At 36.6% G+C, this 16,718-nt stretch overlaps 1 protein-coding gene across 1 annotated transcript in view; it reads left to right on the top strand.

Moving 5' to 3' along the window:
• The first annotated feature begins 805 nt into the window (after positions 1–805).
• mlip.L (muscular LMNA-interacting protein L homeolog) overlaps positions 806–16,718 on the top strand; it is a 122,105-nt gene continuing 106,192 nt past the window's right edge. Inside the window, exon 1 of the mRNA XM_041563191.1 lies at positions 806–965. Coding sequence (XP_041419125.1) covers positions 963–965 — 3 coding nt within the window. The 5' untranslated portion in view covers positions 806–962. The remainder of the gene's footprint in view (positions 966–16,718) is intronic.

Genomic DNA, 16,718 nt, shown 5'->3' with positions numbered 1-16,718 from the left:
AATTATTTCACATTCTTTTCAGGCACTATAGTATCAATTTAATATAAAACAGATATAGCTAAAAAATACTCAGACATAAAATATGCTTTGTTTTTATTCTAGACAGAGGTTTTTAGGTTATATTCCTCATGTATTAAGCACTTTTTTATTATAATTTAAATTATATTTCTCACATGAAAGGCCAACCCTCGTTTGCTTAAACAAATTTCTCAACAATATTAAAAAAGACTAGGATTATAATGAAGGACACCTCTTTATTATACAAAACCAGATATTACAATTTCCTTATTTCAGAAATAGAAAACCACATGAACATTTAAAAAAATAATTGGTTGTAGATTCCAATTATTTTCTTTTCACAAAAGCATTTTTCTGTAAAAGTCTATGCTATTTTTTGATTTTAATTGTTTTAAACTCAGAGACATGCAAAGATGCAAAGATATTTTGCTGAGAATTACTGTATGTATACATTTACACTGTCAGGACTATAGATATAGGGTTAAAATACATTTCTTTTATAGCCATGTAACATTTTGCAATTTAAAAATGCACCCTATTTATGAAGACACATTTTCTCACATTGGTTTCCTACAAAATCATACAATAAGGTACAGTGGTATAGGTTACTGAATACATTGTATACAATAACATATTCCTTCCCTGCAAATGGAAATACAGCATTAATAGCCAGCCCAGAGCTACAGGAATTGTTATCTGAAGCCAGCTGCTTGCTTTCTCCGGGGAGGACTATTTGTAAGTTTAGTAGACCTATAAATGGAAAGTTGAGTTAACAAGAAGTTATCTGTAGGGCAGACTGGGAGTGCATTGCTGTAGCCTGGAAGGACTGTGATTTCCCGCTAGTCAGAAGATGGTATTATTTTACCAAGGATCTGTCTCTGGTATATGGATTTAGAAAGACATAAAACAGAAATCCCTCAAACAAGACTTTAAGAAAGAAGATTATGGTAAGAGAGACATCATTTTACATTATTCAGATACAAGTCTAGAGTCAAGCTTAACAGCTATTTAACTTCATGATACACGTTTTCTGTTTTGTGTCGTGACCTTGGCTTTATACATTCATCAACAAAGTGAGTTTGAACAGTGTGACTAAACCAGAATATTTGTACTGGAATAATGAAATATATATGTCATGCTGGAGTCATGCCATTATAATGCTTTGTATATTCGATTTTACTTACAGACATTGCTGTCAGTATATGTCTATGAAGGTATTGTTATATTAGGCTTGTCTTTTGGCATTTTAATGTTTTTATAAAGTAAGAGGCAAAGTGGATCCCAGAAAGAAGCATAATTAAAATGACAAGTTTTCTAGTTTTCATGCATGATAAAATGACTTTTACTAAGACTAGCATTTTTGAAGATAACTAGGATATTTTTGATGGGACAAAAAATGTAAATAAACTGTCAACATTAATTTCAATAAAAATATAATTAACTGTAAAATATTTACCAAAAATGTAAGATATATATATTCATAAATGCCAACATGATTTCAGCTTGTTTTTGAGAGGGCTGCTCAAAATTCTAGGCCCAACTCACACTGCAAGTTGGTTTGCTGTTTGTTTTTTCCTATGAAAGAGCTCAGCAGCCTTATTTACTAGGCACTCCTTAGTGAGTCGGGCCAGAAATTTTAGGTTGTTCTGCAGAAAATATGACATATTAAAAATAGCACCCTAACTAATTGAATAAAAATGATTATCCCCAGGAAATAGGGGTATATGGATAATACCCCAATATTTTTAAAAATATGTCAATAAAAGTACTATCATATCTATCTATCTATCTATCTATCTATCTATCTATCTATCTATCTATCTATCTATCTATCTATCTATCTATCTATCTGTCATCACTGGAATCATACCAGGTTTCACACATCAATATCCTTACATAGTTTACCTTTTGGGAATTTTATTTCCTATCAAAATGCATTTTGTCTAATTTTCAGTTTATGAAAAAAGTCCCATGTTTAATCTTTTATTTAATATTCAGTTGTGCTTATGTAGAAAATGTGCATAAGCAGCCTCTTCCAGATATATCATTTTTTTACACAGAGATATCAGTTTCCAAAGCCACTTGTAAGAACCATTTCTCAACCTCCCTAAGACTCACAAGGGCAAATGTACATGTGTAAGTGCAGTGAGCAAAGTGCAATGTGCAAGCACCATGTTTTTTTCCCCACAATGCAGCATTGTTTCCCAGAATTCTGGCATCATTGCATTGCAGATAAATGAATGCAACGGTGTGGGTTTTCAAAGTCTGCCTGGCATCATTTCTGGGACATGAAATCCCTCTGCTTTCTGAATAAATCTGTGCACCACCCAAGTTCAAGTGTCTATCCACCTTTTCTATATAACCCATCTGAATGATTTCATTTAAAAAATAGAGGGTATAATTTTGCTTTAATTCTTCAATCTGTATATTATTAGGTATTAGGAGATGTTCCAGTTCTCTTTTTACCAGATCCTACACAAACTGATTTTGTTTCATGCTCAATGGGCTATATAGCTAAAAGCTCCATTTGTTCTTATGCATCACTTATTGATCTGTTGAGTCATTCTATTGATTTCAGTCAGGTGCGATTTCAGTCCATATTTTCTCTTATCCATCCCTCTCTCTTGGAAATGATGGCGTGTAATTTTGAACTGAAGTGGCGATGTAACTGCATTTACTTAGCTAGGTCTGTAATTAGCTACAAATTCTACAGTGTCAGATTACCAGACCGCAAACTGATACCCATTTAGAAACTCATAGCTGAGGAATGAGTATCATTCTGTGTATTGTTTAGAGAAAAAAATAAATGTGGTAAACGTATCAGTGACTCATCATACATTTTAAAATAATTTTGATAGTGGTTTCTAAATTATTACAGTTTGCCCTTTCTTGTATTAATAGGTGATTTAGAGAATAAAGCACTTGTGTGTGACTCACATATCCATCTGTTTCACAATTAATAGAGTCCCTGAAATGGAAAAATGCACCATATATAGAAAAAATCATTTAAAATATAGATACAATTATAAATAAAGTGTTAGTTACATGAAAGCTTTGTATTAATTAAAAAAAAACAGGTTTAGTTGTTACATCTCTTTTATAAAAATTGATAAACGCCAATTTGTGTGCAATTAATTTGCAGAATGCTTAGACAAAATGACCGTCTAGACTGGTCTTTAGAGCCAAGCAAAATACTCAGTGCTTTATGCAATTAACCTGCAAGAAGACAGATGTGGTCCTTTCTACTTTGGATTTTTCCCATCATTGTTCTTCCATTCATTTACCAGCAATAAGAATGTGTGCAATAAATCTGTTTAAAGTATTTTTATTTTACATTAAATTACATTGACATTTTTCTTTTACAAAACCCTTATTGGTATTTGTGCATGTGTCACTTTGTATTCCCGTAAAGGGAAAATGGCAACTGTAAACAAAAACAAAAAGAAGTAAGCGCACGTCTAGAAGACGTCATTCTAACTGGTGGACACACCATACAGGGGCCCTGCTTTTCTGAAATAAAATTAGTTTGCATAATAGAAGTCAACTTACAGTTGTTTTCTTGATGTGTTAATGGTTCATAATTCTTGCTTTTGCACTTTTCTAATGGAATCTGTGGCTGGGGTAGTAACAGTGCAGATCCAGAATATGGGCCTTGATTTGTGGTATAATTAATTATTGTACAAAGTGAAACAGCGTCAAATTAAGCTTATGTTTTGTTAGAAAATATACATCTTCTGCATTTATCTTCTGGAAGCAGAAATCCTAGTCTGACACCGTATACCTTTTCATTTTAGTTATTAACCAAAGCCCTTAATCCTCTCGTCTTGCTAAGGGCTTGATGTAGGTCTCAGAACTCCATCAGATGATTTTGCAGTGATTTAAGTCCATTTTTTCCATCAAGTGCATGCTTGCACATACAGTCTTGCTCCATTCCAATATGAAACTGCGCACATTTATATTAAAACATTTCTCAAATTTCAGTTATTACTAGTATTCAATTTCTGACTAAAATAAGTTTTCCCAGCTAAATGAAAAAGTCCTATGAAACTCTAATGGAGTGCGGCAGGGGGTGGCTAAATTAGTGTTACACTGGAATGTTCAAGGTGACATACTCCATCTGCTTGCTTTATAAGGGTGGTGCCGGCACAACAAAGACCAGCATGCCATAAAGTTGAGTTGAGTTATAAGTTATATAAGTTATAAGTTGAGTTATACAGTTATATATATGACAAGTTATTGGCAAGGGCATATTTGTCATTTTTTAAAATGCATCAGAAGCTTTAAAGGTACTGTATTTTGCACATTCCATTCTGTATTTAATTACACTAGTAGGTATTGCTAACAGGGTTTGAGGTACCATCAGTTATGACATATATTGCTCTAAAAAATATAATTATGTAAGGAGAAATAAAATGTAAGTAAACATTATCTGAAATGACATATTTTAACATTGAAAGCACTGATAACAGTTTTAGCAATTTAGCAGTTTTTGGCTGGGCAAAAAAAAAAAAAAAACCAGGATACATACAGTAAAGGGCATGTTAATTGTCTGTGCTAAAATAAGCTGTCACTGAAAACCTCTGTTCTATCAGTTGACAATGGCATTCATCTTTTGACTTTAAACTCGTTTCTGTCTCCAATGTTTTTTCATGTGTTGCAAATCCTTCTAGCAGAAAAATTGCGCAGGAAAGAATTTAAATGCTAATATATTTTAGAACTTTAAAACCAAATCGTCCCAAACATTAACTTTATTGCTTGTTTCTAGATATACATTCCTTTCATTTTGTAGTATTATTAAGAATTTTTAAAATGCCAATAGATGGCACGAACAATACATATAAATACAGACCAATACAGAGGGTGTAGGCAGTCTGCTTAGGGTTGTGATTGGTTTGGTTTTTGTAATGTTAGTTAACAAGGAATTCTAGGGAGACCGCTAGAAAGTACCTTTTGGTGAACAAAATCACCCCTGATGATCCTGGTCTTTACCAACGCCCTTTTAGGGTCCTGGAATTTTTGCTGCAGAATCAACAGGGAACCTGAACACATCTAGGATACTCGCAGTACAGACAAGGAGAAAGCAGAATCGAAGTCAAGGCCAGGCAAGGTTCAGGACAGGCAGCAGGGATCGGAGTCGGTAACCAGGCAGGAGTCAAAACCAGAATAGTGAATACGAACAAGGCTTAAGCAGGATTGGAGTCAGAAGGCAGGTAGAAGTCAAAAAACGAACAAGGCTTAGGCAGGAACTGAATTCACAGAGGCAAGCTTGGGCAAGGAGGTGGAAGAGGAAGGAGCTATTTAAAGGGCAAAGGACCAATGGGAGAAGAGTAACCTTGATAGGCAAGGAAGGGGACCAATAAGCAGAAAAGATGCACAATTAGCATCTGTTAGCATTACTATATTGAACAATGTTCCAGGTGTGCATGCGCTTAACGTAAATGTGCTGGGCGCGTATCTGTCGCAGATGTGCCAGAACTAAACGCGCTGGGTGCTTATTCGCCAGGCACATAAGCGCAGGGAGAGAATGTGCCGGAAGCATCTTAACCCAAACCCGCCAGTCAGTGCGCCTAAAGGTGAGAGTGAACGGGTTTGACCTGGAAAGTCTGGTCTTCAGAAGGGCTGTCCAAGTCAAAAATTCCTGTCACCACGACATTGCCTATACCTCTGATTTCACACTCCCACCCTGTGACATCACAATTATACCTCCCATAACGTCAACACCTGCCCCCCCGCCCAGCTTTAATGAAGCCGAAATGTCTCAACCCTAGGCCTGCTTATTATAATAGAAAAGGAAAGGGTAAATGAGAAACACACCTCAGGCCACAGTGGCCATTTAGGAAAATATCATTTACAGAATTTAGTAGAAAAGTTTCCTTAGTGTGTGAAGTTTTTCATTATAAGAAGAAGAAGCATAGAGAGGCAGTAAGCTTGATGACATACTAAGTGAATATCCCCAATTAGAAAGCCGAAATACAAAGGAAAGTCTGGTAGAGAGGTCAAAGAACTCCTGGAAATATAAATGTGAGCAGATCATGATTGTGCCCAATAAAACAGCAATTTGTATGATTTAATTTAGCACTTTGGGCGAATTATTGTTAAAATGACAAATATAAAAAATACAATTGCAACAAAGAAAAATGTAACCATTGTGTGCTGCGACTGGTTTGACTGCACATCCACAAGCAACATTTTGTTTAGTTTTCTCTACTGAAGCGCATCTGGGAATTTGTAAAAGTTTCCAAATGACATGTTCTTCAAAACATTCACTGTACGTAACATAATGGCAACTGTGCATTATCTATAATTCATGCTTTCTGGGTATTTTTCTTCAGAGAATAAACAAGATGATATGAGATATGTGAGTTGTTTAAGATCAAGCAAAAAGTTCCCACAGCTCAAAAGATGTTCATTCTCATGTTACTACTGTCTGCCATTGCTGCCCTAAGCCATTTGCTTGTCTGATTATTTTTCCCAAGACATGATAAGATACAAAAGGTCCCCAGGATGTACCTTTATTCATAGCAGTTCTAGAGAAAAAGAGCATATTATTGGAGGCTGGCTTATTTACCATTCTTGTTATCACTGAGAATGAATAAGGGGATTTAGAATGAACTGAACGCATTTTAATCTTTCCAGTATTTGAGAATATTATATGTTAACCATTAATCTTTCTTATACATTTCTTAAACGTTTCATTATTTAATCCTAATATGTAATGAACTATACAATTTCATGAAATACTGTTGGTAGAATAACAAATATTACTTGTACTTATAATATATTAAGTTCAAGTCCACTATTGCCCTTAGTAGCTTTTAATCACTTCTCTAAGGCTGGGACTCACTTGTGCTCATATCTTGGCATACAGTATAATCTAAATAAATGCACTTACATTAAATAGATTGAGCCAAAGACTAGGCTGCAAATTTTCTTTATTGTGTGTTTAGGTTCTCTGCCATTTCTCACGCTTCTTATTGAGAACAGTCTGTTGTCCCAACAAGGAATCAGATTGGGGTAGAGCCCCTGAGGCCATTGCACTCCAGCTAGGGAATTGAGCTTTTAAGAGTAGGTTATAGGGGAAGCTACAGCAGAAGCTTGGGCCCTGTGTGTGAGGTCACCGCAGAGAATTGGGGTGGAGGTTTGCAGTTAGAGGAGGCCCCTGGGCAGAAAACGGCACTCTGTCTGTGCACCCCCTACATGACTGTGGTCCTGGAAGCCTCAGAAAAGAAACACTGGGAATCTGTGTGCGAGAAGCATAGATAGAAAGAGAGAGAATCTGCATTAGTATTTTGTATTGTGTAACTATACCCTTGAGTCAGCAACCAGTGCCCAAGTCTGTAACTTGCCTCCTTGCAAGAAGCTGCCAATAAAGTGTGTCTTTATTTATTGCAACACTGTGAATATACTTCCTTCCTTCAGAAAAGGCCAAGCATTTACATCATACAGTAATGGATACCCACCAGCCACGGACGGCCACTTTATACACCTACAGTATAATGTTTACATTTAGGTACATATACAGTGTATTTTGATTGACTGAAAAGCACCCATAAACCAGAATTCACGCTGAAAATTGCTCATAACACTCAATAGGAACCACAGAGGCCACTGTGGCTACTTATCAGCAAGCTGGAATGTGCCAAGTGAGAAACACAACTTATGTTTTTACCCAATAGCTCTTTAAATAGTTAAAGCTGTAATTAAATGAATAAATAATTTATATAGATGCATTGCTTTTGATCCAAGAAATACTAAAACATTGCCATTTGTTAGATTTGTAAACAATATGTGGACTCTTCTGTTAACTACTTGGGACAAAGCATCTCAAATAGAAAGACACAGATAAATAGCTCTGTGCATTTGCATTCATAACACCAGCATAATTAAATAACCCTGATACTTTCCAGAACACTCTCAGTTTAGAAGACAAAAAAACCTGTTTAATTTAATGAGCATGTCTCCAGTGCTCCTGTGGAAGGAGATTCATCGAAAAAAGTTTATAAAACAAAATGCTAGTTATCGTAAGGTCAACAAAAAAAAAAAAATAACCTATTTCCTCTCTTTAAGAATACTTCAGCAACTCTCTGACTTATCCATTAATGAGTACACCCTTGTTTACAAAAAGATAAAAGCTTCTGTCCATGAAATAATCAATACAGTGTTTTTTGTTATTCTAGTTGACAAAGCTAATTAATTCAAAGTCAGAATCCTGTTACAAGAAACTGGCTGTGTAACAATCATTATTTGAGAATTGTTTGTAACTGCTGAGTTTTACTTGGAAAGGAGCATACTAATACCTGAGATATTTTCAGCTGAATAATAAATAGGATGAACAAGTTAAATGAACAGTGCCATAAATTATACAATGTATTTACCTGTTCCTTGGATTCCTGATTTATGTTTTGTAGACACACAAACACTGTATATGAATCAACTTTAAAGTGCCAGAATGCTTATAAAATGAAGGGAACTTACAATTTTTATCAGATTCTATGCAACAGAGGGATAAATAGAAATGGATAGAAAAAATAAGAACCAGTGCAACAAGAAGACATATCCTTTGGACTGTTACTCTATTTCTCAAAGATTCTTCTCCCATGGTTAAGAAAACCAGGGGAGAAGAAATCCCGCCAAAAAAGGAAACATAACACTGTGGTTAAGGTGTTTTTAAGTGGTTGCCTTACTCTGTTAGAAGTGATAAATAGTTGAATTAACTAAATGAAATAAGTCCTAGGATACTGTAAAGGCTCCTATACTTAGAATACTACAGGGCAGTGTACTTAGTAAAAATACTTTGCATGCAGAGAAGCTAACCCCATCTTTGTGCACCGAGTACAGTGGAGGCCATGGCCATGAACAGAGACTCCACCAGTAGGAAACACCTTTCTATGTTAGATAGTAAAAGTTTGAGACTCTGCGGAGAATGCCAGATTAAATGGTATTATCCAGGAAGGAAAGTGGGTAGAACGATTTTGACATTTTGGAATTAAACCATACTGTGGTGCACTGTCTATAAATAACCTAGATCAAAGGCATTATGGAGTCATAGATAGTGGAAATGACAGGGGAGAGTTATGCTAGCCATGTAAACTATTTTGTTGCTTGTTCTGTTACATGAGCTAGATGGCATCAGATATTTATTGTTTTGATTTATGCCTAGTGCTTGTGCGTATTTACACATTTCACATATTCTGAATGTTTGCACCTAAATGTTGGAAGGATCTTAATAAAGTATAAAATACAGCGCCTATAAAAAGTATTCACCCCATTGGAGAGTTTCATGTTGTATTGTGATTGAGTTATTGGGAACATGAAATGATAGTGGTTTCATTTTTTTACACTAACTAACAGAAATAGACTTTTTCATGTCAAAGTTAAATACATATCTGCAAAGTGGTGTAAATTAATTACAATTACAAAAAAAAACTCAAAAGAATTGATTTTATAAGCATTTACCCCTTTTAAGCCAGTATTTAGTATCTACAAATACTTTGGATAAAGATCTGTACTTTTGGTCTTATCAGACAATATAACCTTCTTACAGCAAACTTCAGTGCCCACAATGTGCCAATGTGCTATCAAACGACTTTTAGTTAACAGTGGCTTTCTTTTTGTCATTATCAAGCTGCAACTAGTAATGGGCCAAACTTACCCATAGACCCCAATGTATTATGTGCTGAAAAAGAAAAAAACGCCCATTAACTTCACTTCAGCAATGTGAAATGGGACAGACTCCTCACTACTTGCAACTGGTGAAGCATCAAGGTAAAAGTTGTACACAATGACTCACTAATCTAATGCTCTGAGGCTTGTAACTCCTTCAGAGTTCTTATAGTCCTCTTTGTGGCCTCCCTCAGTAAACTTTTTCCTGCACAATCACTCTCTGTAGTGTTTAGCAACAGCCCTTTTCATGTCATTGCTGACATTCTGACATTAGAGGGCACTCTCTATAGCAGGTCAGATAGTATCCAAAGCACTGAGACACAGCCATGCGGAGCAGAGCTTTAGATCTTGTTAAACTCTACAACCAAATCCCTCTGTTTGGTGCTTCAAGACTTTACACTCACTTAATTTCCTTCTTTTGTCTCTTTATGTTCAGCTACAATACATACTCAATACAAGCTGGACCTTCCAGATACATTTAAATCACTTTGCAGAGTTTTGACATTTAAAAAAAAAAAAAAAAAAATATATATATAAAGAATTTATGGACTATGTGAAATATTATTGTGTCAAAAAATTAATGGACGGGGAAAGAACACAAAAAAAAACCTTTTTGCATATTTACTAAACTGTGTAATTCTATATATATATTTTAAGATACAGTATGCTGTATTTCCATTGTACTGATTTAGCAAAGTGTCCAAAAAGAACGTTGAGCTTGGTAAATCAATTTGTCATAACAGAACAATCCACAAAGATTTTCTTTCTTAAGGTAGAAATGAAATCTACTGTATCTCCCCATCAAAACACTGGTATTTAAACCACAGCATTAACAAATGCCAAATACATTTCGAATAATAGATGACACTTTGGGGCAAATTCACTAAACGACGATGCGCTTAACACTAGCGTGAATGCGCCAGCGTAGCGCATTTTCGTTAATTCGCCGATTCACTAATGGATGCTGGCGTAAATTCGCTAGTGTTACTTCGCACCCTTACACCTGGCGAATTTGTGCAAAAATTTAATGTATAAAGACTGGAGTGACTGGATGACTAGCATAATAGCCAAACACTACTTCCTGCTTTGCAGCTCTCTTATTGGTTACCTGTCAGTAACCAATCAATGAATTGAGGGGGGCCATTTTGAATTTGATCTGCATGCTAAGGATCAAAAGCAAACTCAATGAACAGTTATGTCCCATGTGGCCACCCTGAAAGGGGTTGTTCACCTTTGAGTTAACTTTTGGTATGAAAGAGTGATATTCTGAGACAATTTGCAATTGGTTTTCATTTTTTATTATTTGTGGTTTCTGATATATTTAGCTTTTTCTTCAGCAGTTCTCCAGTTTGCAGTTTCAGCAAGCTGGTTGCTAGGGTTCAAATTACCCTAGCAACCATGTACTGATTTGAATAAGAGACTGTAATGTGAATAGGAGAGTGACTGAATAAAAGGAGGAGTAATGCAAAGTAGCAATAACAATACATTTATAGCTTTAGAGAGCATTTGTTTTTAAATGGGACCCCCATATTGAAAGCTGGTAAGAGTCAGAGGAATAAGGTAAAAAACACAAGCACTATAAATAATGACGAAGATCAATTAAAAAGTTGCTTAGAATTGACCATGCTATAACATACTAAAATTTAACTAAAAGGTGAACCATCCTTTTAAAGATGCTGAGAGATGTAAAGCAGGCAGTTGATTTGTGGGTGTTATGTTAGACACTATGCCTTTATACATTACATTTTTGGCTAACTAACTATTTTATTTTGCACAGCCTATCTATTTACCCAGTTTTTATTTTTAAACTGAACTATTCCTTTAAGAAAGTTTGGAATAGTAATGCTAAAAGTACTTATTTTGAATAGCTAACAAACACATTAGATCCAATGTTTACTTTGGAAATAGGACTTGCAAACCTTGCTAAATGAATTCTATAATTGTATATATGTGGATGTTACTGCTCAACTACTGCTGGCAGCCAAACTGGGTCTGCTTGATATGAGGCAAAAAACAAGGGGCGACCAGGCACTGGTCCACAAGGACAGGAAAAAAAAATAATATAAAAAAGTTTTTATTACCTGTATGCCCCTTGTTTTTTGAAGTCAGCTCCTTGAGTTGAGGTGTCACGGTCGGCACCCAACACCAGAACAAACACCAGGCACCCTGGTCTTGGCTCGTGCTTCACCAGTAGTGTGACCGCCTTTGGGCCTCGGGAGGAGCCCTCGGCTTACTTGGATGCCAACTGGTCTTAAACGAGAGGTGCAAGATGAGGGTTCTGGATAGGCAGAGGGGCACGACTGCGAGGCCCAAAGTCTTTGGACAGAAGAACGTAGTACAAGGCGTTAGGCAAAAGAGTAGTCAGATCAGGCCGGGTCGAGGCAGGCAGAGAATAAACGTAGTCAGGCAGGCAAGGGTCAAACCAGGAAGTCAATCAGAGGGTTAATCAGAAGAGGTAGTCGGTAATCAGGCAAGGGTCAGGATCCAGAAGTCAGAATAGTCAAAATAGCCAAGCAGGGGTCAAAACAGGAATCAAACAGGTTCAGGATATAGCAACGAATAGCACAAGGCTCAGAAGCACCAGGAAACACAATCCTATCATGGGCACTGAAAACAGACTGAAGTCCCTTTAAATACAGTTTGAATTTGCGCCACTGCGCAGAAAACCAGGAAGAGGTGCGCGCACCCTAACAGACCGGCGCCTGCAAGGAAGCAGTTTGGCGCGACGGGCGTCCCTGCCGTCCCCCCACTAGACCACCAGGGTAAGATTTTATTACATGAGGGGTCTGGGGCCAGTGCAACTGGACCACATTATATACATGATAAGTGTTTCAAACAGTGGTCTCCTCTGCCCCTGCTGCTTGACACAAGGCCATTAACCACTGGGCTGGCTCATACCGTCCTATACATTCAAAAGTTTTGATCTGGAAATTTCCTGAAAAACAGTCCACTAATATAGCCTGATAGCAGGTCTTCCAATCAATTCATAAAGATCACTAGAATTTATCAAAACAAAGACTGATTCAAAATGCAGAAAAGTGGATTCTTCCAATATTAACATTCTGTTAACTTTCAATATCAATATTAATCAAGTCTACTTGAGTGTATGATTTTCCGTAGCCTGTATAGCTTTTAAATTCAAATAACACTCCACATAGCTTTTATGGAATTTCTTTGCTAAAGTCACTGCATATTTTTCAGGTTTGAAAGTGATCACTGCCTATCTTAGTGGGCATACATTTTTACTTTCTATTCACTGTTATACTGTGTCATTTATTCATTGCCCTTCCTAAAATATTTCTTGTACAGTACACCAGCACATGTTGCAACTATCATTTGTACCATTTATTTTGGTTATATCCAATAAAATCCAGTCAGAATTGTACTGTTCATTTCATTAAGCTGAAAAAATTCATTTTGAAAAGACATGGCCTGTATAAATGCATCAAATATTAATAATTACCTTACTTGTTACCTTACTTGGTACTTACTTGTTTGAGTTGATGAGTAATAGGATAAAGATAATTTGCTGGTACTTTGTAGTATTGGAGCAATATGATATACAAAATACAACAGGAAGAGAGTTCTAATACTAATATAATATATCAGAAAAAGAGTTGTAATCATTTGTAAAACAAGAGGAGAGAGTTATATTGCTTATATAATAAAACAGAAAGCGAGTTATAATGTAAATACTAGAGAGGTACATTTCCTGAAGAAAATGTGAGTGGTGCTTGCCGTGGCAAAACTCAGGCCCCCCATATATGTTGGGTGTCTTGCCCAGTCGCCCCTGGTGCCTAGAGAGTACACAAAGTCGGTAGAATCCGGATTAAACCGGTGAAATTTAAAGCCAACCAAATTTTACCATTGAAATCAATCCAAACAAACTGGCTATTTTTGGCTCCGCCCACTTTTAAAAATTTGCAACCCAGTCACCAAATGGACCAAGTTTGAGCACTCTTACATTAACAGTGTAAGAATGACAGGAATTTAAATATTCCCATTGAATAGCGTTAGGTAAAATTTGATTGGCTGTCTTAAGCTCCGCCCATTTTTCTGAATTTTAACCCCAGTTACCTAGTCATGGTCAGTGCCAAGTTTGGGGCCTCCGGTTTTAAAACTGTGAGAACGGCGGTAATCAAAAATTTTACATTGAAGTCAATAGGTGAAAACGGATTGGCTGTTTATGGCTCCACCCACTTTTCCTAAATTTTGACCGCAGTCACCCAGTGAGTAATTGAGCCAAGTTTGGTACACCTAGCATTTAAACCGTGATAATAGCAGCAGTTTATCATTTTTCATTAAGGTCAAAGGCTGAAATCTGATTGGCTGTTGTTGCCCCGCCCCTTTTTTTCCTAATTGTGAACCACAGTCACTCAGTGACTAACATACCAAAGTTTGGGAATGCTGTCATTTAATGTGTAAAAATGGCAGCATTTCTATTTTTTTCTATTGAAAATCAATGAATGAAATTTGATTGGTTGTTGGTGGCTCCGCCCACTTTTTCTAAACTTGAAGTGGAAACCCCCAGTGACCACATTTGTGATATTCAAGGTCCCTGACATCAATACTGAGAGAATGGCAGCCTTCTTAATTTTTCCCATTAAAACCAATCAAAGAAATCTGATTGGTTGGTTTTGGCTCCACCCACTTTTCTTAATTTTAATCCCAGTCCCCCAGTGACCAACTGTGCCAACTTTGAGGAGGCTGCCATTAACCGTCTAAGAGCGGCAGCAGTTTAAAATTTTCCTATTTAATTGAATGGCTGAAATTTGATTGGCTGTTGTAGACTCCGCCCACTTTTTGTAAATTTTGGCCGCAGTCACCCAGTGACCCACGGTGCCAAGTTTGGGAGCTCTGGCTTTATTACTGTGAGAATTACAGCTGTTTACATTTTCTCATTGAAGTCAATAGGGAAAATCTGATTGGTTGTTTGCGGCTCCGCTCACTTTTTTGGGTCCCCAAAATAGGACAGAAAAGTCACAACACCCCATTCCCGAATAAGCTGAACGGTTTCACACCTCATTCATGGGTCTGCGACAAACTAATTATTCGATAAATTCCCCATTATAAGTCAATGGGGCAAATTTGGGGACCTCTCCTGCCCCGGGGGTAAAACTTATACCCTCGTGTGGGGTATCATCTGACACAGGTCGCAAACCTCTTCAAATGTGGTAAATTTAACGTTTCTACAAGATTCCCTCTCTGCGCTAGAATCCGTCAAAAGTTGGCCTCAATGTTAATCTATGGGACTTTTCGGGGTGGTTAATTGCCCCCGCAAGGGGCAATTAACCACCCACCCCTTAGAAAAGTCATACCACCCCATTCCCGATTAAGCCGCACGATTTGACACCTCATTCATGGGTCTAGGACAAACGGTGCGGGACTAGTTACGCGCCAAACTTTCATACGGAAGAAGAATAAAAATAAGTTTGCAAGATAACAGTAGTGATGCTTTGCTTCGCAAGCACCACTAATAATACATCACGGAAAGAGTTATAATTATTATATAATACAACAGGAACAGAGTTATAATGCTAATATAATACATCAGGGAAAACGTTATAATGATTATATAATACACAAAGCCATGAATATCTTGTAAATTATATCCTTATAAACGGTGAGTTCTGATGTCATCAGTTATAAATGGTGATAATATAATATAGCAGGAAAAGAGTTTAATGCTTATATAATACAACAGGAACACCTTTATAATGCTTATATAATACAAGAGGAAGGGGCAAATTCACTAACAATCGTAGTTTCGCCAGGCGCAACTTCGCCGCGCTTCGCCGCACTTCGCCGCACTTCGCCACACTGCGCCAGGCGTAGTTTCGCCAGCGCTTCGCAAATTCACTAAAATCCGAAGGGGTAGCGTAAGGTTGCGAAGTTTGATTCGCTAAGTAAAGCGAAGTTACGCTAGCGAAGGCTAATTTGCATAGGGCACCAAATTCAAATTTCAATGGAGGAATACGTATCAGCACTACAAATGCCTAGAAAACCTTCAATTCATCAAATAAAAATTTTATTTTGCCCTACACATGTGCCCACTGTCTAGGTAAGTTGCCATGAGTCAGGAAATGTAGGGGGGAAGGAGGGGAGCCCCAAAAATTTTTTCGATCTTTTTCAGCCTATCACCCATAATGTAGAAAACACGCCAGCGTGTTTTGGGACTTAGAAAAAATTTTGCCTTTTTTTGAAACAATCCCTATCTACTCTATTGCGCTTCGCCAGGTCTGAGGTGGCGAAGGAAGTCTAGCGTAAAAGGTAGCGTTCAGTACACTGCGCACGTTAGTGAATTTGCGTAGTTACGTCGCTAGCGAAACTTTGCCAGGCGTAAGGGTGCGAAGTAACACTAGCGAAACTACGCCAGCGTTCGTTAGTGAATTTGCGCAGTAACGAAAATGACAAACGCTAGCGAACTAACGCTAGCGTTCGGCGCTTCGGCGCTTAGTGAATTTGCCCCGAAGAGAGTTATAATGTAAATATAATACATCGGGAAAAGAGTTATAATTATTATTTAATACAACAGAAAGAAAGTTATAATGTAAATATAATACATCAGGAAAAGAGTTATAATGCTAATATAATTTAACAGGAAGAGAGTTATAATGCTTATATAATACATCAGGGAAAGAGTTATAATGCTAATATAATATAATAGGAAGAGAGTTATAATTTAAATATAATACAGCAGGGAAAGAGTTATAATGCTAATATAATACATCAGGGAAAGAGTTATAATGCTTATATAATACTAGCTATAAATAAATAAATAAAAGTTTGGTTTTATTCAGTCACTTGATAAAAATAAAGAGAAGAGAGTTATAATATAATACATTAGGGAAAGAGTTATAATGCTTATATAATACAACAACAGCTTTATAATGCTTATATAATACAAGAGGAAGAGAGTTATAATGTAAATATAATACATCGGGAAAAGAGTTATAATTATTATTTAATACAACAGAAAGAGAGTTATAATGTAAATATAATACATCAGGGAAAGAGTTATAATGATAATATAATAT

Source organism: Xenopus laevis, chromosome 5L (genome assembly GCF_017654675.1).
Source record: "Xenopus laevis strain J_2021 chromosome 5L, Xenopus_laevis_v10.1, whole genome shotgun sequence".
NCBI lineage: Eukaryota > Metazoa > Chordata > Amphibia > Anura > Pipidae > Xenopus > Xenopus laevis.
Note: the sequence above shows the minus strand (reverse complement) of the source record. Positions and strands in the feature narration are given on the sequence as shown.